The sequence below is a fragment of the Diorhabda sublineata genome, chromosome 8 (genome assembly GCF_026230105.1).
Source record: "Diorhabda sublineata isolate icDioSubl1.1 chromosome 8, icDioSubl1.1, whole genome shotgun sequence".
In the NCBI taxonomy this organism is placed as follows: Eukaryota; Metazoa; Arthropoda; class Insecta; order Coleoptera; family Chrysomelidae; genus Diorhabda; species Diorhabda sublineata.
Window position 1 is genome coordinate 30,882,844 of NC_079481.1, and position 26,475 is coordinate 30,909,318.

Below are 26,475 nucleotides of genomic sequence, written 5' to 3' on the forward strand. Positions count from 1 at the left end.
TTTTCATGAATTTTGAAGGTGTGTTAACTTCTAAGAGGAATAATCAAGATATGACTTTATGAATCTGCTTTATATATACAGGATGTCCCACGACGAGTTAAAACTATCTGTATATAGCAGAATACTTATAGTAGAATCATGAAAATTTCTACGTTTGGGTTTTCGGGTACGATCTTTTTAACTAAAATATTTTCAAAGATGTCCGACTTCCGGTTCTACCGGAAATCGACTGTAACTTTGTTATTTTAAATGGAATACCCTGTATATTAATACATTTTTGAAATCTACGTAAAATTTTAGTATACTTTTGTCTGAAAACGTTTTTCGAAAAAAGCATACTTTTTGAGTTATTAATTTTTTTTGTAAAAAATTTGACCGTTGCAGACCTTTATAAATTATTTTTTTACGAAGATACCCTTAAAAATATAAAAATGTTTTCTGTTCAGATGCTTTTATCAAGGTCAGACGTATTTGAATCTATGTTGAAAAATTTTATATTTTGTACAAGGTGTGTATAAAAAGTGTTCAAAGTTTAACTTCATAAATATCAAATTTCTTTATTTTTTTTTTAAATAGAACCACCCGGTTCTTTCTGTTTTATAGCATAATTTGCCTTATTTTTTACCCCTTTATGCATTAAAATAGAAAAAACCGGGTGGTTATATTTAAAAAAATGAAAAAATTTTATATTTATGAGGTTAAACTTTGAACACTTTTCGTACACACCCCGTATAAAATAACAAAAATTTCAAACATAGATTCAAATACGTCTAACCTTGCTGAAAACAACCGAATAAAAACCATTTTCATATATTTAAGGGTATCTTGATAAAAAAATAATTTATAAGGGTTTGCAACGGTCAATATTTTTACAAAAAAATTAATAACTCAAAAAGTATGCATTTTTGAAAAAAGTTTTTAGACAAAATCTTATTGAAATTTTACGTAGATTTCAAAAATGTATTAATATACAGGGTGTTCTATTTAAAATAACAAAGTTACAGTCGATTTACGGTAGAAACTCGTCGCGGGACATCCTGTATATGTGATTTTAAGTATATTTTCGAAATTAAAAGAATGAACACTTTTTTTACTATCATCACTGACATCCTCCAAAATTTGAATGCTCGCTTTGTACAATAACCTTTGATTTTCAACAGACAACCTTGAAATAATCTTTATTTTTTTTTCTATCCACTTCATATTCCGCATTCCATTTTTGACTATTGTCTAATAGACGCGATTTTAGTAATTGATCTCTAACGAAGCAGAATTTGTATAAATATCAAAGTAAACAATTACGGCCATGTTTTCAATACGTATATTTACACAAAATAATAGTTTGTATCATATTAAGCAAATTAGTATAGTAGTAATAAAAATTTGTGACATTAAATGAAGATATATACACAGTTTTTTCATGTACGATCATCCAACACCTCGTTGTGGATTTTCATTTGGCCGACCACTGCGCTGCTGGTCTTCCCAATGCGTACAGTCTCGTCTAAACTATGCTACCCAATATTTCACCGTTAATAACGAAGGAGCAGCCTCACCTAGAGTAGTATCTAGTTCAATTTTTCAAATAGACATCAGATAACTACGACTACTACGAGGGGGCTTCAAATTTGAAACAAACGCTGTGTATATTATGTACTTTTGGGACTATCCTCGTATTGACTCACCAGTGGTTAGATGCACTGCAACTTGGGTATATATAAGGGGAATTTCATGGAAAAATCAACTGGAAAACCTCGCATCCATAGTCGAATAAAATAAAAATTAAGAAAATCAGATATTTCGTGTTTTTTTCTTAATGAAAATCTTCACAACCCCCGGTAGAGGACTTGATATTAACGAACCGAACTTTCGGGGAGATTTTTTCTTTGGTATTTGCGAGATAATTTCATTATTTGAATACGATTTTTTTCTAAAAGAAACTTTCGTCAAAAAAATGACAAATTCCTCATAAATACCCCATAGTTATTTTTTTATAATTATAGTTCGTTACGTCATTATGCTAATTCAATAATGTTTTAATAATAACTTGATATTGGTTGGAAATATAAATACAATTTACTCATTGTGCATCTTAATGTTTATTTAGATGTAAATTTAAATTATGCGTTAGTTCGATAGCCACGATTTTTATATGGAATTATTAGGCCAAGGTGTGCGTTCGTGTATCTGAAATTATGATAATTAAATAATTAATTGTAGAATTGGTTGGAAAATATTAATGTTCGTAGTGTAAACAAAGATTTATTGGCTTGTACCCACAAATTAATATGAAACAAACAGCGGCGATATTAATATATACAATTTATAATTATTTAGAAATGTCATAGAGAATGATCGTTAATTTTGTTAAATAGCAACATTCTTGTTATTTGGATGTTGCTCGGAAACTTATAGACTTTTATCTTCACATGAAGATCATTTCAAAATTTGTGCTAAATATTCTCATTATTTTAGTTTTGACAAGTTTTTAAATGGTCATATGTTTCTTTATGAATCCTTGAACGGGTTTGGAGCTTTTTTCCTTGTAGAAAAACCCTTTAAGACTACCCCTTCGGAATTTCAGATCGATATTTCTATTAATTCAGTCTTGACGATTTTTTAAACGAACGTATGTTTTTCCATTAAACCTTGAACAAGTTTAAGGTCTCGTATATCCAATATCGTGTTTCACAAAAACCTCCTGATTTTTTTCCTTGTAGAACAACCCTTTAAGACTACCCCTTCGGAATTTCAGATCGATATTTCCATTAATTCAGTCTTGACGATTTTTTAAACGAACGTATGTTTTTCATTAAACCTTGAACAAGTTTGAGATCTCGTACCTCCAATATCGTGTTTCACAGAAACTTCCTGATTTTTTTCCTTGTAGAAAAACCCTTTAAGACTACCCCTTCAGAATTTCAGATCGATATTTCCATTAATTCAATCTTGACGATTTTTTAAACGCACGTATGTTTTTCCATTAAACCTTGAACAAGTTTGAGGTCTCGTACCTCCAATATCGTGTTTCACAAAAACCTCCTGATTTTTTTCCTTGTAGAACAACCCTTTAAGACTACCCCTTCGGAATTTCAGATCGATATTTCCATTAATTCAGTCTTGACGATTTTTTAAACGAACGTATGTTTTTCATTAAACCTTGAACAAGTTTAAGGTCTCGTATATCCAATATTGTGTTTCATAGAAACTTCCTGATTTTTTTCCTTGTAGAAAAACCCTTTAAGACTACCCCTTCGGAATTTCAGATCGATATTTCCATTAATTCAGTCTTGACGATTTTTTAAACGAACGTATGTCTTTCCATTAAACCTTGAACAAGTTTGAGATTTCATATCTCTTATATCGTGTTTCACAGAAACTTCCTGATTTTTTTCCTTGTAGAAAAACCCTTTAAGACTACCCCTTCGGAATTTCAGATCGATATTTCCATTAATTCAGTCTTGACGATTTTTTAAACGAACGTATGTCTTTCCATTAAACCTTGAACAAGTTTGAGATTTCATATCTCTTATATCGTGTTTCACAGAAACTTCCTGATTTTTTTCCTTGTAGAAAAACCCTTTAAGAATACCCCTCCAGAATTTCAGAGCGAAATTTCCATTAGTTCATCCTTGGCGATTTTTTAAACGAACGTATGTTTTTCCATTAAACTTTGAACAAGTTTGAAGTCTCGTATCTCTAATATCGTGTTTCCTAGAAACTTCCTGATTTTTTTCCTTGTAGAAAAACCCTTTAAAACTAACCCTTCAGAATTTCAGATCGATTTTTCCATTAGTTTAACCTTGGCGATTTTTCAAACGAACGTATGTTTTTCATTAAACCTTGAACAAGTTTGAGATCTCGTACCTCCAATATCGTGTTTCACAGAAACTTCCTGATTTTTTTCCTTGTAGAAAAACCCTTTAAGACTACCCCTTCAGAATTTCAGATCGATATTTCCATTAATTCAATCTTGACGATTTTTTAAACGCACGTATGTTTTTCCATTAAACCTTGAACAAGTTTGAGGTCTCGTACCTCCAATATCGTGTTTCACAAAAACCTCCTGATTTTTTTCCTTGTAGAACAACCCTTTAAGACTACCCCTTCGGAATTTCAGATCGATATTTCCATTAATTCAGTCTTGACGATTTTTTAAACGAACGTATGTTTTTCCATTAAACCTTGAACAAGTTTGAGGTCTCGTACCTCCAATATCGTGTTTCACAAAAACCTCCTGATTTTTTTCCTTGTAGAACAACCCTTTAAGACTACCCCTTCGGAATTTCAGATCGATATTTCCATTAATTCAATCTTGACGATTTTTTAAACGAACGTATGTTTTTCCATTAAACCTTGAACAAGTTTAAGGTCTCGTATATCCAATATCGTGTTTCCTAGAAACTTCCTGATTTTTTTCCTTGTAGAAAAACCCTTTAAGAACACCTCTTCAGAATTTCAGATCGATTTTTCCGTTAGTTTAACCTTGGCGATTTTTCAAACGAACGTATGTTTTTCCATTAAACCTTGAACAAGTTTATAAACTCGTATCTCCAATATCGTGTATCATAGAAACTTCCTGATTTTTTTCCTTGTAGAAAAACCCTTTAAGACTACCCCTTCAGAATTTCAGATCGATATTTTGATCATAAATAAATTCCATTACTTTCTATCGGCACCATATTAATTTTAATTACAACATAATTCTAACATATTAATAATACATTATCCGACGAGGGGGGGCCGATTTCATTGTATACCATTTTAGTAGACATATTTACAAACAAAATAATAGTTCATTATAACTTCCGTTATCCTTATCAGGATGAAGTATATTTCAAATATCCTGCATAACCCCGATACCACAATTTTATATCGAAAGCATCAGTTTATATAAATATTTATCAATAAAAATAAATGAACCGATTAAAGTGACCATAAGTGAATGTGAAAAAAATTGATTCACTCAAATCGATAAATAAATAAATAAATTTGTGTTTAATATAAACAAAACTAAATATAGTTCACATAAATTCGCAATCATAAGTTTATTTACGCACATTTTAGGTTATTTCTCTATTTATATCGCAGAAGATAATAAATTCTTCCATGTATTTAGTTCAGTATACAAGTTCTAATTAAAATAACCAATGAATTAGATAACAGGTTTTATATTCTTTCTTTAACAATCTTTAATCAAATTGTTTGATGTATAACATCACCTAATTAATAAGTTCTGTGACTGACACTCAACTGTCAATGTCATTGTCAAATCCGTATGACGTTTACCAACTTTCAAAATACTATGTGTCAAATTTCATGACATTTCGATTAATCATAAAGAGGTGGCAGCCATTTTGGTGAAGTTACTTTTGTCATTTTCAAAACAAGATGGTTTCGCAGAGAATGAACGTTGTAATTCGGCTTAGAGCTTATATACGAGGGGATATGAGAATGTTCCGATACAATCGAAAGTAGTCAACTGTTTCATCCGAATCATTTCATTTTGAAAGTTGTACATGACACTTCTAGTTTCTTAATAACCTAATAATAATATTTTACCACCCCTATGCATTTTTGCGTTTTTTTTTCCAATTATTTCACCCTTAATTTTTGTTTTCCTAAGTTTCATCAAGAAATTATGTTTTTATCCCCTAACGTTTCCTTAATATGAAATCTATTTGTTAGGTATTAAATTTTATTATTAATACAGGGTGATACTTAAATTGCGTAACAGGAAATTACATTGACATACTTTATATTTGACGCTATAAAATTTTATTATACGAAATTTGTGAACGGAGAGGAAGTTCTACTAAATAAAAACTGAATTTTATGTTTAAAAGCACGAGAATTTTATTGTCTACCATTGACATATATAAAAATTGAGGTTATGAAAGACTAAAACGTTTGGCAATCAAATTATATTCGAAAATTAATCAATTATTTATCATCTTATTCATGAAAAAGTTAACTGAAGACGAAATTGCGCAATGTTAGCCGAAATTTCTATTTTCTTTTGTAAAAAACTGGCGCATGATTAAATCTGATCTCAGATTTGTGTAACATGAAATTATTTTCCACTTTCCCACAACAAAATCTGTATAGAACAACAGGAAATGATAATCATAATGTACATCGTGTACATCGTCCAATTAAACACTATAGAATAGTGTATAGGGTGAGTAAATTTGATGATGATATAACCCCATAACCTGTTTTTTAGAATTTTTTGAGGTCTTCTGAGGGTTTTTAAAAAAAAACATCACGAGGATTAATTCTCATTCCTATGTCAAGTTTGAATTGATTTTCATATTTCGGTGACGTGTGAATAAGTTTGTGGTTTTATATCTTCAACATCGTGCTTCCTAGAAACTTCCTGATTTTTTTCCTTGTAGAAAAACCGTTTGAAAACATGTTTGTGAAATTTCAGATCGATATTTCCATTAGTTGAGCCTTGACGATTTTTTAAACGGACTTATGTTTTTCCATTAAACTTTGAACAAGTTTGAAGTCTCGTACCTCCAATATCGTGTTTCATAGAAATTTCCTGATTTTTTTCCTTGTAGAAAAACCCTTTAAGACTACCCCTTCGGAATTTCAGATCGATTTTTCCATTAATTCAGTCTTGACGATTTTTTAAACGAACCTATGTTTTTCCATTAAACTTTGAACAAGTTTGAAGTCTCGTACCTCCAATATCGTGTTTCATAGAAACTTCCTGATTTTTTTCCTTGTAGAAAAACCCTTTAAGACTACCCCTTTGGAATTTCAGATCGATATTTCCATTAATTCAATCTTGACGATTTTTTAAACGCACGTATGTTTTTCCATTAAACCTTGAACAAGTTTGAGGTCTCGTACCTCCAATATCGTGTATCATAGAAACTTCCTGATTTTTTTCCTTGTAGAAAAACCCTTTAAGACTACCCCTTCGGAATTTCAGATCGATTTTTCCATTAATTCAGTCTTGACGATTTTTTAAACTAACCTATGTTTTTCCATTAAACCTTGAACAAGTTTGAAGTCTCGTACCTCCAATATCGTGTTTCACAGAAACTTCCTGATTTTTTTCCTTGTAGAAAAACCCTTTAAGACTACCCCTTCGGAATTTCAGATCGATTTTTCCATTAATTCAGTCTTGACGATTTTTTAAACGAACCTATGTTTTTCCATTAAACTTTGAACAAGTTTGAAGTCTCGTACCTCCAATATCGTGTTTCATAGAAACTTCCTGATTTTTTTCCTTGTAGAAAAACCCTTTAAGACTACCCCTTTGGAATTTCAGATCGATATTTCCATTAATTCAATCTTGACGATTTTTTAAACGCACGTATGTTTTTCCATTAAACCTTGAACAAGTTTGAGGTCTCGTACCTCCAATATCGTGTATCATAGAAACTTCCTGATTTTTTTCCTTGTAGAAAAACCCTTTAAGACTACCCCTTCGGAATTTCAGATCGATTTTTCCATTAATTCAGTCTTGACGATTTTTTAAAGGAACCTATGTTTTTCCATTAAACCTTGAACAAGTTTGAAGTCTCGTACCTCCAATATCGTGTTTCACAGAAACTTCCTGATTTTTTTCCTTGTAGAAAAACCCTTTAAGACTACCCCTTCGGAATTTCAGATCGATTTTTCCATTAATTCATCCTTGGCGATTTTTTAAACGAACGTATGTTTTTCCATTAAACCTTGAACAAGTTCGAGGTCTCGTACCTCCAATATCGTGTTTCACAGAAACTTCCTGATTTTTTTCCTTGTAGAAAAACCCTTTAAGACTACCCCTTCGGAATTTCAGATCGATATTTCCATTAATTCAATCTTGACGATTTTTTAAACGAACGTATGTTTTTCATTAAACCTTGAACAAGTTCGTATCTTCAATATCGTGTTTCGCAGAAACTTCCTGATTTTTTTCCTTGTAGAAAAACCCTTTAAGACTACCCCTTCGGAATTTCAGATCGATATTTCCATTAGTTGAGCCTTGGCGATTTTTTAAACGAACGTATGTTTTTCCATTAAACTTTGAACAAGTTTGAGATCTCGTACCTCCAATATCGTGTTTCAAAGAAACTTCCTGATTTTTTTCCTTGTAGAAAAACCCTTTAAGACTACCTCTTCGGAATTTCAGATCGATTTTTCCATTAATTCATCCTTGGCGATTTTTTAAACGAACGTATGTTTTTCCATTAAACTTTGAACAAGTTTGAGATCTCGTACCTCCAATATCGTGTTTCAAAGAAACTTCCTGATTTTTTTCCTTGTAGAAAAACCCTTTAAGACTACCTCTTCGGAATTTCAGATCGATTTTTCCATTAATTCATCCTTGGCGATTTTTTAAACGAACGTATGTTTTTCCATTAAACCTTGAACAAGTTTGAAGTCTCGTACCTCCAATATCGTGTTTCACAGAAACTTCCTGATTTTTTTCCTTGTAGAAAAACCCTTTAAGACTACCTCTTCGGAATTTCAGATCGATTTTTCCATTAATTCATCCTTGGCGATTTTTTAAACGAACGTATGTTTTTCCATTAAACCTTGAACAAGTTTGAAGTCTCGTACCTCCAATATCGTGTTTCACAGAAACTTCCTGATTTTTTTCCTTGTAGAAAAACCCTTTAAGACTACCTCTTCGGAATTTCAGATCGATTTTTCCATTAATTCATCCTTGGCGATTTTTTAAACGAACGTATGTTTTTCCATTAAACTTTGAACAAGTTTGAGATCTCGTACCTCCAATATCGTGTTTCAAAGAAACTTCCTGATTTTTTTCCTTGTAGAAAAACCCTTTAAGACTACCTCTTCGGAATTTCAGATCGATTTTTCCATTAATTCATCCTTGGCGATTTTTTAAACGAACGTATGTTTTTCCATTAAACCTTGAACAAGTTTGAAGTCTCGTACCTCCAATATCGTGTTTCACAGAAACTTCCTGATTTTTTTCCTTGTAGAAAAACCCTTTAAGACTACCTCTTCGGAATTTCAGATCGATTTTTCCATTAATTCATCCTTGGCGATTTTTTAAACGAACGTATGTTTTTCCATTAAACCTTGAACAAGTTTGAAGTCTCGTACCTCCAATATCGTGTTTCAAAGAAACTTCCTGATTTTTTTCCTTGTAGAAAAACCCTTTAAGACTACCCCTTCGGAATTTCAGATCGATATTTCCATTAATTCAATCTTGACGATTTTTTAAACGAACGTATGTTTTTCATTAAACCTTGAACAAGTTCGTATCTTCAATATCGTGTTTCGCAGAAACTTCCTGATTTTTTTCCTTGTAGAAAAACCCTTTAAGACTACCCCTTCGGAATTTCAGATCGATATTTCCATTAGTTGAGCCTTGGCGATTTTTTAAACGAACGTATGTTTTTCCATTAAACTTTGAACAAGTTTGAGATCTCGTACCTCCAATATCGTGTTTCACAGAAACTTCCTGATTTTTTTCCTTGTAGAACAACCCTTTAAGACTACCCCTTCGGAATTTCAGATCGATTTTTCCATTAATTCAATCTTGACGATTTTTTAAACGCACGTATGTTTTTCCATTAAACCTTGAACAAGTTCGTATCTTCAATATCGTGTTTCGCAGAAACTTCCTGATTTTTTTCCTTGTAGAAAAACCCTTTAAGACTACCTCTTCGGAATTTCAGATCGATTTTTCCATTAATTCATCCTTGGCGATTTTTTAAACGAACGTATGTTTTTCCATTAAACCTTGAACAAGTTTGAGATCTCGTACCTCCAATATCGTGTTTCACAGAAACTTCCTGATTTTTTTCCTTGTAGAACAACCCTTTAAGACTACCCCTTCGGAATTTCAGATCGATTTTTCCATTAATTCAATCTTGACGATTTTTTAAACGCACGTATGTTTTTCCATTAAACCTTGAACAAGTTCGTATCTTCAATATCGTGTTTCGCAGAAACTTCCTGATTTTTTTCCTTGTAGAAAAACCCTTTAAGACTACCCCTTCGGAATTTCAGATCGATATTTCCATTAGTTGAGCCTTGGCGATTTTTTAAACGAACGTATGTTTTTCCATTAAACTTTGAACAAGTTTGAAGTCTCGTACCTCCAATATTGTGTTTCACAGAAACTTCCTGATTTTTTTCCTGGTAGAAAAACCCTTTAAGACTCCCCCTTCAGAATTTCAAATCGATATTTCCATTAATTCATCCTTGGCGATTTTTTAAACGAACGTATGTTTTTCCATTAAACCTTGAACAAGTTTGAAGTCTCGTACCTCCAATATCGTGTTTCAAAGAAACTTCCTGATTTTTTTCCTTGTAGAAAAACCCTTTAAGACTACCCCTTCGGAATTTCAGATCGATATTTCCATTAATTCAATCTTGACGATTTTTTAAACGAACGTATGTTTTTCATTAAACCTTGAACAAGTTTGAGATCTCGTACCTCCAATATCGTGTTTCACAGAAACTTCCTGATTTTTTTCCTTGTAGAACAACCCTTTAAGACTACCCCTTCGGAATTTCAGATCGATTTTTCCATTAATTCAATCTTGACGATTTTTTAAACGCACGTATGTTTTTCCATTAAACCTTGAACAAGTTCGTATCTTCAATATCGTGTTTCGCAGAAACTTCCTGATTTTTTTCCTTGTAGAAAAACCCTTTAAGACTACCCCTTCGGAATTTCAGATCGATATTTCCATTAGTTGAGCCTTGGCGATTTTTTAAACGAACGTATGTTTTTCCATTAAACTTTGAACAAGTTTGAAGTCTCGTACCTCCAATATTGTGTTTCACAGAAACTTCCTGATTTTTTTCCTGGTAGAAAAACCCTTTAAGACTCCCCCTTCAGAATTTCAAATCGATATTTCCATTAGTTCATCCCTGACGATTTTTCAAACAAACCCATGATTTTCCATTAAACCTCGAAAAATCTTTTCCATTCATCCTCCAGTAAAAAGCAAATTCCAATAAATTTATTATTGTAGTCGTTAGTTTTTTAACTGTTTCTTTCGATTTTTCAAAAAAAAAACTATTAGTTCTTAAATTTCGTGCTCCATATGAACTTCTACGTTGTCGGTTATTATGGACCAAGGACTTTCCAAATGGATGGTGTACGCCTATACAAATTTAATAATTTTCTCGCATTTTTGGTAAAATAATGATCTAAAAAAATATCGAACGTTGTATTCAAGCCACTAATTTTTGAAACCATCTGCTATAAATCGTTCGTTCGGCTCACCAACATATATCCCAGCTGTAACGAGGTTTATAATAATTATTAAAACACCGATGCCGATGGTATAAAACATTCTGAATTATCCTTGAAACTAACATCTGCTTCGTCTATTTTTCCATAGATACAATTTAATAGTTTCATAAACTATTTTTCATGTTAATCCACTTTGAATACCGAAAAAATTATTCGCTGTCAATGAATATCCATCAAATTATTCCTCTGAAAGACCTCCAGTTATTTTTCAATCAAAAGTTTTTTGGAACTGCCAGTTTTTCATTAGTTTCAACCAACCTCGTATACAACATAGATAATTTATTATAAAAACAAAACCAAATATAGTTATAAAAGTTATAAAAATTATACTGAGTACGCCTCTGACTATTTGCAAAAGAAAACTGGAGGCTCAAATTGGGCACACAATTCGTGTAGCATTCACAACAGAAATAGTTCGGGAGCCCGTTCTAAATTGTTGTGAAAATACAAAAAATGTGTAAAGGAAAAATTTTTTGACGTTTGACGTATATATTTTCAATTGGTAAAACTGGGTTCGAAAAAAAAACTGACAACACAAAACTATGTGTCTTTGACAAGCTGTCATACCGAAACAAAAAAACAAACGGACTAAAAATGGAGAACCGGATCCAAAGGATGCAAATCCATCTGCTGGCATCGTTTTTTTTTGTAAAAACTTCAGTCTGTAATGATGATTCACTATTTTTGTAAGTTCACAAATGATACGAGTGATTAAGAGTTTCAAAAATGTGCCAAAATTGGACAAACTTGTTCTATTGTGACTTTTTTAGGTTAGGTCTCAAGTTAGGTTAGGTTAGGCTCGTTCTATTTGTCTCTCATCTCAAGCAGTTTCTTTTCAGATGTTATGCTATTTAAAATGGCATGTTTAAGAGTCCACAACTCGAACCCAACCTACATACCAAACACCATCCACTTTGTATCATGCGAAAGTTTTACCGATATTGATAATCAAGGGCACGATTTTGAAAGAGATGATACCAAATAATTAATTCTACGGGACTAGTTAAGCCGGGGAAAATTTTAGAGACCGTTGAAAGAATTTTCGTCGTGCCAAACCGCAGAATTTTATATTTTCGCGACCCCCTCGTTTTTTTGGTTCTAGAAAATCGAAAAATCATCCGATTTCGATAATTTTTTTAAAAAATATTTGTTTCCACGGCGGATTTAAGAAAAAAATATGGTAAATATCTCACTTGAAGATTTTATAACTTTTTTATTAAGATCAAACGCAGTTCATAAATTTTTTTTGTTAATTTATACAAAAAAAGGAACATTTCGAGAAAAAAAAATTGAAAAATGTTTATTTATTCATTTTTTCATTTATTTAGAGACTGTCGAAAGTATTCTCGTCGTGCCAAACCGCAGCATTTTATACTTTCGCGGTCCCCTCGTTTTTTTGGTTCTAGAAAATCGAAAAATCATCCGATTTCGATAATTTTTTTTTTAAATTTTCTTTTTCACGCCAAATTTATATGAAAAATATATGAAATATCTCACTAGAAGATTTTATAACTTTTTTATTAAGCATCAAACGCAGTTCATAAATTTTTTTTGTTAATTTATACAAAAAAAGGAACATTTCGAGAAAAAAAAATTGAAAAATGTTTATTTATTCATTTTTTCATTTATTTAGAGACCGTTGAAAGAATTCTCGTCGTGCCAAACCGCAGCATTTTATACTTTCGCGACCCCCTCGTTTTTTTTGGTTCTAGAAAATTGAAAAATCATCCGATTTCGGTAATTTTTTTTAAATCTTCTTTTTCACGCCAAATTTATATGAAAAAATATATGAAATATCTCACTAGAAGATTTTATAACTTTTTTATTAAGCATCAAACGCAGTTCATAAATTTTTTTTGTTAATTTATACAAAAAAAGGAACATTTCGAGAAAAAAAAATTGAAAAATGTTTATTTATTCATTTTTTCATTTATTTAGAGACTGTCGAAAGTATTCTCGTCGTGCCAAACCGCAGCATTTTATACTTTCGCGGTCCCCTCGTTTTTTTGGTTCTAGAAAATCGAAAAATCATCCGATTTCGATAATTTTTTTTTTAAATTTTCTTTTTCACGCCAAATTTATATGAAAAAATATATGAAATATCTCACTAGAAGATTTTATAACTTTTTTATTAAGCATCAAACGCAGTTCATAAATTTTTTTTGTTAATTTATACAAAAAAAGGAACATTTCGAGAAAAAAAAATTGAAAAATGTTTATTTATTCATTTTTTCATTTATTTAGAGACTGTCGAAAGTATTCTCGTCGTGCCAAACCGCAGCATTTTATACTTTCGCGGTCCCCTCGTTTTTTTGGTTCTAGAAAATCGAAAAATCATCCGATTTCGATAATTTTTTTTTTAAATCTTCTTTTTCACGCCAAATTTATATGAAAAATATATGAAATATCTCACTAGAAGATTTTATAACTTTTTTATTAAGCATCAAACGCAGTTCATAAATTTTTTTTGTTAATTTATACAAAAAAAGGAACATTTCGAGAAAAAAAAATTGAAAAATGTTTATTTATTCATTTTTTCATTTATTTAGAGACTGTCGAAAGTATTCTCGTCGTGCCAAACCGCAGCATTTTATACTTTCGCGGTCCCCTCGTTTTTTTGGTTCTAGAAAATCGAAAAATCATCCGATTTCGATAATTTTTTTTTTAAATCTTCTTTTTCACGCCAAATTTATATGAAAAATATATGAAATATCTCACTAGAAGATTTTATAACTTTTTTATTAAGCATCAAACGCAGTTCATAAATTTTTTTTGTTAATTTATACAAAAAAAGGAACATTTCGAGAAAAAAAAATTGAAAAATGTTTATTTATTCATTTTTTCATTTATTTAGAGACTGTCGAAAGTATTCTCGTCGTGCCAAACCGCAGCATTTTATACTTTCGCGGTCCCCTCGTTTTTTTGGTTCTAGAAAATCGAAAAATCATCCGATTTCGATAATTTTTTTTTTAAATCTTCTTTTTCACGCCAAATTTATATGAAAAATATATGAAATATCTCACTAGAAGATTTTATAACTTTTTTATTAAGCATCAAACGCAGTTCATAAATTTTTTTTGTTAATTTATACAAAAAAAGGAACATTTCGAGAAAAAAAAATTGAAAAATGTTTATTTATTCATTTTTTCATTTATTTAGAGACTGTCGAAAGTATTCTCGTCGTGCCAAACCGCAGCATTTTATACTTTCGCGGTCCCCTCGTTTTTTTGGTTCTAGAAAATCGAAAAATCATCCGATTTCGATAATTTTTTTTTTAAATCTTCTTTTTCACGCCAAATTTATATGAAAAATATATGAAATATCTCACTAGAAGATTTTATAACTTTTTTATTAAGCATCAAACGCAGTTCATAAATTTTTTTTGTTAATTTATACAAAAAAAGGAACATTTCGAGAAAAAAAAATTGAAAATTGTTTATTTATTCATTTTTTCATTTATTTAGAGACCGTTGAAAGAATTCTCGTCGTGCCAAACCGCAGCATTTTATACTTTCGCGACCCCCTCGTTTTTTTTGGTTCTAGAAAATTGAAAAATCATCCGATTTCGGTAATTTTTTTTAAATCTTCTTTTTCACGCCAAATTTATATGAAAAAATATATGAAATATCTCACTAGAAGATTTTATAACTTTTTTATTAAGCATCAAACGCAGTTCATAAATTTTTTTTGTTAATTTATACAAAAAAAGGAACATTTCGAGAAAAAAAAATTGAAAAATGTTTATTTATTCATTTTTTCATTTATTTAGAGACTGTCGAAAGTATTCTCGTCGTGCCAAACCGCAGCATTTTATACTTTCGCGACCCCCTCGTTTTTTTTGGTTCTAGAAAATCGAAAAATCATCCGATTTCGATAATTTTTTTTTTAAATTTTCTTTTTCACGCCAAATTTATATGAAAAAATATATGAAATATCTCACTAGAAGATTTTATAACTTTTTTATTAAGATCAAACGCAGTTCATAAATTTTTTTTGTTAATTTATACAAAAAAAGGAACATTTCGAGAAAAAAAAATTGAAAAATGTTTATTTATTCATTTTTTCATTTATTTAGAGACTGTCGAAAGTATTCTCGTCGTGCCAAACCGCAGCATTTTATACTTTCGCGGTCCCCTCGTTTTTTTGGTTCTAGAAAATCGAAAAATCATCCGATTTCGATAATTTTTTTTTTAAATTTTCTTTTTCACGCCAAATTTATATGAAAAAATATATGAAATATCTCACTAGAAGATTTTATAACTTTTTTATTAAGATCAAACGCAGTTCATAAATTTTTTTTGTTAATTTATACAAAAAAAGGAACATTTCGAGAAAAAAAAATTGAAAAATGTTTATTTATTCATTTTTTCATTTATTTAGAGACTGTCGAAAGTATTCTCGTCGTGCCAAACCGCAGCATTTTATACTTTCGCGACCCCCTCGTTTTTTTTGGTTCTAGAAAATCGAAAAATCATCCGATTTCGATAATTTTTTTTTTAAATTTTCTTTTTCACGCCAAATTTATATGAAAAAATATATGAAATATCTCACTAGAAGATTTTATAACTTTTTTATTAAGATCAAACGCAGTTCATAAATTTTTTTTGTTAATTTATAAAAAAAACGAACATTTTGAGAAAACAAAAATTTAAAATTGTTTGTTTATTCATTTTTTTATTTATTTAGAGACCGTTGAAAGAATTCTCGTCGTGCCAAACCGCAGCATTTTATATTTTCGCGGTCCCCTCGTTTTTTGACTTTAGAAAGTCGAAAAATCATCCGATTTCAATGAATTTTTTTTTAAAATATTTGTTTCCATGGCGGATTTATGAAAAAAATATGGTAAATATCTCACTTGAAGATTTTATATGATTTTATGACTTTTAACAGAAATTGTTATTATTTTTAATTGTAAAAACGTGATAAATCAATTTTTGTTAAATTTTTTTTTTTCAATTTGTTGGTTTTTTTGTGTAGATTATGAAAAAAAACAACTTTATTTGATTATTTGGAAAAAAGTTATCGACAATTATACATGAATAAGTGCATTTTAATGAACATTTAAAACCTCAAAACCAATATAAGTTTAAATTTTTTTTATCCCCATAATTTTTTTCATAAATGTTCCGAAAAAACAAATATTCTAAAAAAAAATTAATCGAAATCGGATGATTTTTCGATTTTCTAGAACCGAAAAACAAAAGTATAAAATTACCCAAAAAGGCATATACGAAGTTGGCGCGGAATAAATTACGCATATTATACAGGGTAGTCAAAAAGATAATGCGATTTTTTTTAGAAATAATGAATATTGTTATAAAATAAAACTGGTAGTTGTTTTGTCGGTCCGACCGCTGGACTAACAGTGGTTGTATATTATTTTATAATACCGCAAGTTTTTTTTACGACTCGAAACACTAAAAGCTGTTAAATTAGCTTAACTTTGAAAATGTAAACACCATATTCTCGTTTTTGTAGCATTGTTTAAGAAAATATTTTACAATAATAATTTACGCGAATGTCAAAGAATGGAGGGCAAACTTGTTATATATCATTTAGTTATTGAAATAGTTTACAAATTATTTACGACGGCTTGAATTTTTACGACGAATACTAAAGCCGTTTATAGACTTGAACTAGTTCAAGAAAATTTGTTGTTGACATACTAATGTTATTTATCGTTTTATCAACTAATTAAAAAAAGGAAATTAAATGAAAATTCGTTAAGAAAAACGCAATTTAATCAAAATATGTCGCAGATGGATCGGTATTTGTTTTCTTTTCAGTCAATTGTTTTATTTTATTGTCAAAAACTTGTTGGAAGGTCGTACAGTCTCGTCTAAACTTTGCTACGAACCCTCCAGAGAGTTACGGGTGTAGCCCCGCCTCATTTCCCTCGCTTATTTTCCATTGCGACAATAATTTTCGATATACGGACACGATTTTAACTATAAAATGGAAAAAAACAAACTACGGTGCAAGAGGACCCCACTGGACAATCATCCAGCGACCGCTGATCACTTTTGGTGGCTAACCAGCCCTGAGGACGTGATATTACTGAAAAAAAATGAGACTAACGCACAATCTGATTACAATATGTGTGAAAAAATAGACGTTTGATGATTATTTACTCAATTTTCTCACACATAATACATCCACCATATCAAATTTCAATATAAAACTACAAAACATCAAATTCTTTCTATAATAGACAGTCTCTAAAGGTAGATAACGGTTTTTTCTATAATAAATAGTTTATAAAACCAAACGAAAGTTTGATTTTACTAAATACAACCCAGAAAACGGATCGCATTCTAATATTATTGGTATAACCCTCGTATATTTTCTAAATGCCGGTAATGTCTTCAATCCCGTCATTCTCGCTTATTATTTATCCATCCGGCTACTTTGTTTGTGGTTTTATTATAAACAAATATGATATTATGCGCATACTTTTTCATAAATTGGAATTTTTTTATTTTCGCCGCGACCTATGAATTCAAATAACTAATTAAATTAAAAGGGTCCGTCGAATATTGGGAAAATCTACGTTGTTATAAATATAACTCGGGTATTGCGAAGATTAGATTATTTCGCTTTGAAAAGTACCGGCACTTTATGAAACGAATTATCGTTCATATTCATTCGATTTGTCATTTTTTTAAGTATTACGTCACGTCAAATAAAAAAGGAAGCCAACTTTATTTTATGTACAACCCTCGTAATTATCGTTTTAAATGCTCGGTCAAGCTTCAAACGGTCTTTCAAACAGTCCATCACTCTTAATATAAATTGTAAATCCGTATTTTTGTTTTGTTCTGACTACCTGTCTTTTTTACCTCGTCTTCTTCTTCTTTTTTTACCTCAATTGGTTACGTCAATTTCAAGCTAGTTGGAATCATAGAGAAACTATTAAAGATAGAGTGTCATGTCAAAAAAAACATCAGTTTAACACTTTCTATCTCTCTCTAGTAGCTTCTAATTTCTTTGCCGTTCCCACTACTCTAAACTTCGACGTAATGGCGAACCAATCAGGATAGAATAGAGGGAGAAAGATAATGATATGTCGGTGTTGTTTCTTACGCTATTGGTAGTTTGGGTTCCCATATGTCGTTGTCTTTATCTTTCATATATATGAACTATATGATTTTTCTTCGTTTGGGAGGTACTCAATTGGACTTATTTTATCGTTTATTTAGATAAAAATTGTTTTTATCTCTTATCAATGTAGTATTTTCTATATGTTGATAGTAAATTCATAACAATTATTAATTGACGTTCGTTTTTGTTCTAGATTTCCTTCATCCAAACGTCATCTTTCAACGCCCTGTGAAACTACGTAACTGACTGTGAATAATAAAAATAAGTGCCGCTAGAGTCAAGTCTAGTTAATTGTGATTTTAATTTTAAAGAAAAGTAGTGATATTATGTATAATTTGAACGTAGACTTGGCAACGTCGGCCCAAAATGCCGTCAACAGGTAAGAATACATTTCACACGTTTTTCAACAACTAGGTGAATGTTTGAAATAAAAATAAATCGATATAAAAAAATTGTAAACAAGGAAAAAATACTACAAACACTAAAATTACATATTTCGTCTAATTTTTACCTATTAAGGTGTCTAAATTTAAGTTTACGAAGTTTACGAAGAATTTCATTTATTTAATGACCTTGAAAACATAATAAGTTATTTTGAAAATGAAAATTTAAAAAATTACCCCAAAAAAAAAAATGAAGTAATTTTTACCAAAAAACTAACTATACGTTGTTTTGGAGTATTCGCTCAAAAGCTCAAATATTTTAGTATACAGGGTGTTTCAATAACTCGAAGTGAATTACGAACCGTATAACTAGCGCCCTCTATGAGAGTCAGACATAAAATCAAATCCATTGGATGTATCAACTTCCAAAACGTATTCGTGCAAAATTTCAATGCGATGTTGCCGGTAGTTACGGCAAAATCGTAAAAAACGTGTAAAACTTGTTTACAACCGAATATTTTTCAATTTTCTATCTATATTAGAAACGTATAGTGTTTTGAATGTTTTTTTTTTGTCCTACTCGAATTTTTAATCATAAAGGGTGGTTTTTGAGAGGGTTGAACAGTAATTGAAAATATAATAACGAATTTTTTTAGTTTATTTTGCAATTTGCCGTTTTTAAGGGATGATTTAATGGGGTTGCATATGTAGAATTAATCATAAATTTGTACGAGGGTGTTCCGAGATGTACAAATAATTTTTTTTAATTAATAATACGATTTTTTCAATTTTTTGTAATAAGGGGTGTTTTTTTACCCATAAAGAATAAACAGCACACACAAACAGGGTAGATTTTGAAAAATGGGATATATAAAGCTTTTTTTTTAATGAAAATTGATAATTTATTATAGCAAAAATTTTGCCGTAGAAAATGTTTAAATAAAAAATTTGTTTTCTACGTTCAGCCTCCTGGTGGAGAGCGCCAATTCCACTCCGCGCACACCGGAAATTCTCAATTCCCTAATCGCCATGACCAATCCCCTGGACAACTACCCTTTCAACGATTCCATCTCGAAGAAATCCTCAGCCAGTGGACCTTCTTACGGACCGTTCAATTCCAGCAGCGACTCCAACAGCTCGAGCAGCAGTCAGGTAAGAATAAAGGACTCGGACGACAGGCCGACGTTGAGAAAAATCTTTTTTTTTTTTTTTTTTCGAAGGTGGAATCTCCCACAACGAATCCGCCGAGTGTTCAACATACCTGTTCCCAATTAATCAAAGCGGGACTCAAACTTACGATCGAACAAAAACGAAAACATCAAAGCGACGGAGAAGATCTTCTGGATTTGGACAAAGCGAAGAAGATAAAGAAGAACGAATACAGCGAATCCGAAGAGGACAAAGTCAAAACGGAAAGCGGAGTAAGTATATTTTGATTAACAAACGTTTTTTGTTTAAAATGAGTCAATTGAATGATCGGGATTGAAAAAATTAGAGCCCTGGGTACAAAACGACTTTCCTGCTCCACTGGGAGTCGTATGACCACGATGATGATGATACCCACCGAGGAAATATCGAAAATACTTTTAATTTCGATGGAGCATCCTTGGAAGGTCCAAAGAGACCAAAAACGACATGAAGAAGATTCGTTGGAAGCGATTTGCAACAGATAAACTCAATATGGAACGAAATAGATAGAAATTGGAGGAAATGGGTAGCCCTGGGAGACGAAATTGGAGGGAAATAACAAAACGACTTATCCCTGAAACATCTATGGGTGTTTCCTGCTCCACTGGGAGTCGTATGACCACGATGATGATGATACCCACCGAGGGAATCTCGAAAATACTTTTGATTTCGATGGAGCATCCTTGGAAGGTTCAATGGGACCAAAAACGAGATGAAGAAGATTCATTGGAAGCGATTTACAATAGATAATCTCAATATGGAACGAAATAGATAGAAATTGGAGGAAATGGGGAGCCCTGGGAGACGAAATTGGAGGGAAATAACAAAACGACTTATCCCTGAAACATCTAAGGGTGTTTCCTGCTCCACTGGGAGTCGTATGACCACGACGGTGATGATACCCACCGAGGAAATATCGAAAATACTTTTGATTTCGATGGAGCATCCTTGGAAGGTCCAAAGAGACCAAAAACGACATGAAGAAGATTCGTTGGAAGCGATTTGCAACAGATAAACTTAATGTGGAAAGTGTTTAAGGGAATTGGAGTAAATGGGGAGCCCTGAGGGACGAAATTGGAGGGAAATAACAAAACGACTTATCCCTGAAACATCTAAGGGTGTTTCCTGCTCCACTGGGAGTCGTATGACCACGACGGTGATGATACCCACCGAGGGAATCTCGAAAATACTTTTAATTTCGATGGAGCATCCTTGGAAGGTCCAAAGAGACCAAAAACGACATGAAGAAGATTCGTTGGAAGCGATTTGCAACAGATAAACTCAATATGGAACGAAATAGATAGAAATTGGAGGAAATGGGTAGCCCTGGGAGACGAAATTGGAGGGAAATAACAAAACGACTTATCCCTGAAACATCTATGGGTGTTTCCTGCTCCACTGGGAGTCGTATGACCACGATGATGATGATACCCACCGAGGGAATCTCGAAAATACTTTTGATTTCGATGGAGCATCCTTGGAAGGTTCAATGGGACCAAAAACGAGATGAAGAAGATTCATTGGAAGCGATTTACAATAGATAATCTCAATATGGAACGAAATAGATAGAAATTGGAGGAAATGGGGAGCCCTGGGAGACGAAATTGGAGGGAAATAACAAAACGACTTATCCCTGAAACATCTATGGGTGTTTCCTGCTCCACTGGGAGTCGTATGACCACGATGATGATGATACCCACCGAGGGAATCTCGAAAATACTTTTGATTTCGATGGAGCATCCTTGGAAGGTTCAATGGGACCAAAAACGAGATGAAGAAGATTCATTGGAAGCGATTTACAATAGATAATCTCAATATGGAACGAAATAGATAGAAATTGGAGGAAATGGGGAGCCCTGGGAGACGAAATTGGAGGGAAATAACAAAACGACTTATCCCTGAAACATCTAAGGGTGTTTCCTGCTCCACTGGGAGTCGTATGACCACGATGATGATGATACCCACCGAGGGAATCTAGAAAATACTTTTAATTTCGATGGAGCATCCTTGGAAGGTTCAATGGGACCAAAAACGAGATGAAGAAGATTCATTGGAAGCGATTTGCAATAGATAATCTCAATATGGAACGAAATAGATAGAAATTGGAGGAAATGGGGAGCCCTGGGAGACGAAATTGGAGGGAAATAACAAAACGACTTATCCCTGAAACATCTAAGGGTGTTTCCTGCTCCACTGGGAGTCGTATGACCACGATGATGATGATACCCACCGAGGGAATGTGGAAAATACTTTTGATTTCGATGGAGCATCCTTGGAAGGTTCAATAAGACCAAAAACGAGATGAAGAAGATTCATTGGAAGCGATTTGCAATAGATAATCTCAATATGGAACGAAATAGATAGAAATTGGAGGAAATGGGTAGCCCTGGGAGACGAAATTGGAGGGAAATAACAAAACGACTTATCCCTGAAACATCTATGGGTGTTTCCTGCTCCACTGGGAGTCGTATGACCACGATGATGATGATACCCACCGAGGGAATCTCGAAAATACTTTTGATTTCGATGGAGCATCCTTGGAAGGTTCAATGGGACCAAAAACGAGATGAAGAAGATTCATTGGAAGCGATTTACAATAGATAATCTCAATATGGAACGAAATAGATAGAAATTGGAGGAAATGGGGAGCCCTGGGAGACGAAATTGGAGGGAAATAACAAAACGACTTATCCCTGAAACATCTAAGGGTGTTTCCTGCTCCACTGGGAGTCGTATGACCACGATGATGATGATACCCACCGAGGAAATATCGAAAATACTTTTGATTTCGATGGAGCATCCTTGGAAGGTTCAATAAGACCAAAAACGACATGAAGAAGATTCGTTGGAAGCGATTTGCAACAGATAAACTTAATGTGGAAAGTGTTTAAGGGAATTGGAGTAAATGGGGAGCCCTGAGAGACGAAATTGGAGGGAAATAACAAAACGACTTATCCCTGAAACATCTAAGGGTGTTTCCTGCTCCACTGGGAGTCGTATGACCACGATGATGATGATACCCACCGAGGAAATATCGAAAATACTTTTGATTTCGATGGAGCATCCTTGGAAGGTTCAATGGGACCAAAAACGAGATGAAGAAGATTCGTTGGAAGCGATTTGCAACAGATAAACTCAATATGGAACGAAATAGATAGAAATTGGAGGAAATGGGGAGCCCTGGGAGACGAAATTGGAGGGAACTGTTTAACGACGTAACCAGTGCGAAAAAAAGTCAAAGAATATAACGAAATAATCATTTTTTTTCAAAAAATCTTTCATTTAAAAGGGAAAATAACAAAATTAGCCTCTATTTATACGATAACCTTGAAAATTAAATATTATTTCGATTAGATCTCGCGTATATTTTGTAATAAACATAATATATAAAACATCATCGACCTGTCGACGGGCTTGTCAAATAACTAAATTATTTCAAGTTACCTTGCCAAAAATGTGCTATCGGAGACGTCCTGTATCAATTAAAACTATTTTCGTTTGACATATACTGATGATAATAAACAATGACAGATGATATATTCCCCGGGCGTACGTTTCGGCGAAAATAAATCGAAGTCCCACTTGTTTAAAATTCGAGAAAAAGACAAAAAAATAAAAGTATGTTTTTATGACGGTCGTATAGTAAATGTATAAACTAAAATGTTTGCCAAAGTACAATAACTACAACGGCGAGAGAAATCGACTGCTTTTTGGCAGATGCATCAAAACATATTGGATTTCAAAATGATACCGATCGGTTGGACCCCGGCCAGTTAATGACAAGATTTTACTTTTGTCGAATAACAAAATTTTTTTTTCTCGATTCTTGATTTAATTCTGAACCATTTCATTAATAAACGGTTCATAAACACACAGATGTCAATGTCATTGTCAAATCCGTATGACGTTTACGAAGTACCAACTTTAAAATTCCGTGACAGTTGCTTCTTGTTGAAAAAATTACTATACAAACTTAAATTGTTCTGACTAAAGGACGATTTTATCAATTTTGAAGAGCTGATAAAAATCTACCTTACTTAATATCCAAATTTGATTATTTATTACCTTTTTAATCCCTTTAATACCATTCATCTCAATATATTTATTTTTCATTATTTACAGTTCGATACAGAAATTTGTTTATCATTTTACGTACAGTTAGTTATAAATACATCGTGTTTTACGAGGGTGGTTCGATTTAAACTTTTCCGATTCGTTTCCCCGGTTTTTAATGTTTTATTCATTTAAAAATATTTATTTTATAAATAATTAGGACTTTAGGGATATGAATATTTTTAAGAGTTGGCAACACCGAGACACATAGCGCGATTACCACGCCCACGTACCTAGTGTCAGTCTCAAATAAATACAAAATCAAATTATTTCTGTACCTAAACGATTATTCTTATCAAAAGTTACTTACGTCTTATTCGGTATAATTTTTCTCATCACCGATCGTTTTTTCAAATAATAAATTTTTTTTAGATTTCGGGATTTTATGGATTCCTTAGTGCTTTAGAGAGATAAATTTCTGAGAGTTGGCAACACTGGGGTATATAGCGCGATAGCCACGCCCACGTGCCCAATGTCAGTCTCAAATTAAATACAAAATAATTACTACTAATTTCTAAACCAATTTTTTTTTGTAATCTCTCGTTTCTATACATTTCTCATTTATTTTATAAATCGTACTTTGTATCATCTCACCTTGTACTGTTTTACGAGTTTTTTTTTCCTAATTACACAGAAAAAACAAAAACTGCAACTATCGTAAATGAGTTTTAATTATACCAACACTGTATACATATAAACGTATATCGACATTAAATTTTACGATTCTAACCTTGAAATCCAACATTTATTGCAAATTTTCAACTGAGTCGCATTTTTTTATGAAACTTTTTGTCGGAAACGTTTATTTATTTACAACTTAACTGCAGATGATGTTACACTGAACAGTTGCATATAAATATTATATTTGTAAAGGAATGTAGGGAATGTGGTGTACGGCTTAAGCAACTATAAAAGTCAAAGTATCTGATTGCAATGTTTTCTTTTTTCAATATAACTATATCGATTATATATACAAACTTTCTTATATAAATCAAAATTATTGTTTATACAAACAATTAACCATTAAATTTTCTCATCCCACTTCATATGTTCTCGGCTGTTGCTTAAAGAGGTTGCCAGATGAGACATTTGACATTTCTGGTACAAATTTTGAATTACTAATATTATTTATATAATTATTCAACCAGAAAGAATGATCAACCTTTTTCGTAAAATTCCAAGCAGATTTTTCATTTTTTTATTGTTAACTAAGAGACATTCAATCTGAAGATTCAATTCAATGTATAACCTCGAAATTATATCGAACAAATTTTGTATCATCTAGGATGATAATTAAACGCGGCAACGTCTCATTTCTATTTATGACCTCGAAATTATACGGAAAAAAAACTTATTTGAATTATACAGGGTGATCAATATATCTACTTTGGTAATTACGTATGATAAAGAATTAGTCGTGGCAACGTGTCAATTATAGTTATAACTTCAAAGTTGAATTGAAAAAATTGTACGAAGAAAAAACTTATTTTCATTATACAGGGTGATCAATTTGTCAATTTTGGTAAATACTCTATTACGTATGATAAAAAAATTAAACGTGGCAACGCATCAATTATAGTTATAACCTCGAAGTTAAATAGAAAAAATTATACGAAGAAAAAAACTTATTTGAATTATACAGGATGATCAATATATCTATTTTGGTAATTACGTATGATAAAGAATTAATCGTGGCAACGTGTCAATTAAATGACCTCGAAGTTGAATCGAAAAAATTATAAGAAAAAACTTATTTGCATTATACAGGGTGGTCAATTTATATTTTGGTAAATACTTAATAACGTATGATAAATAATTGAACGTGGCAACGTGTTAATTATAGTTATAACCTAGAAACTAAATCGAAAATCTTATTTTCATTATACAGGGTGGTCAATTTATATTTTGATAAATACTTAATAACGTATGATAAATAATTGAACGTGGCAACGCGTCAATTATAGTTATAACCTCGAAGCCAAATTGAAAATCTTATTTTCATTATACAGGGTGGTCAATTTATATTTTGATAAATACTTAATAACGTATGATAAATAATTGAACGTGGCAACGCGTCAATTATAGTTATAACCTCGAAGTTAAATCGAAAAAATTGTACGAAGAAAAAACTTATTTGAATTATACAGGGTGAGAAATTTGTCTATTTTGGTAAATCTTTTATCTACGATAAAAAAAATTAAACGTGGCAAAGTGTCAATTATAGTGACCTCGAAGTTGAATCGAAAAAATTATAACAAAGAAAAAACTTATTTGCATTATACAGGGTGGTCAATGTATATTTTGATAAATACTTAATAACGTATGATAAATAATTAAACGTGGCAACGTGTTAATTATAGTTATAACCTAGAAACTAAATCGAAAATCTTATTTTCATTATACAGGGTGGTCAATTTATCAATTTTGGTAAATACTCTATTA

General features: G+C 31.7%; 1 protein-coding gene across 1 annotated transcript in view; it reads left to right on the forward strand.

The window, feature by feature from the left end:
- Positions 1 to 26,475, forward strand: part of LOC130447666 (activating transcription factor 3) — a 61,719-nt gene that overhangs the window by 30,983 nt on the left and 4,261 nt on the right. The window contains exons 2-4 of the mRNA XM_056784619.1: positions 18,543 to 18,728; positions 19,698 to 19,884; positions 19,953 to 20,153. Of these exons, the coding sequence (XP_056640597.1) occupies positions 18,676 to 18,728; positions 19,698 to 19,884; positions 19,953 to 20,153 (441 nt within the window). The 5' untranslated portion in view covers positions 18,543 to 18,675. The remainder of the gene's footprint in view (positions 1 to 18,542; positions 18,729 to 19,697; positions 19,885 to 19,952; positions 20,154 to 26,475) is intronic.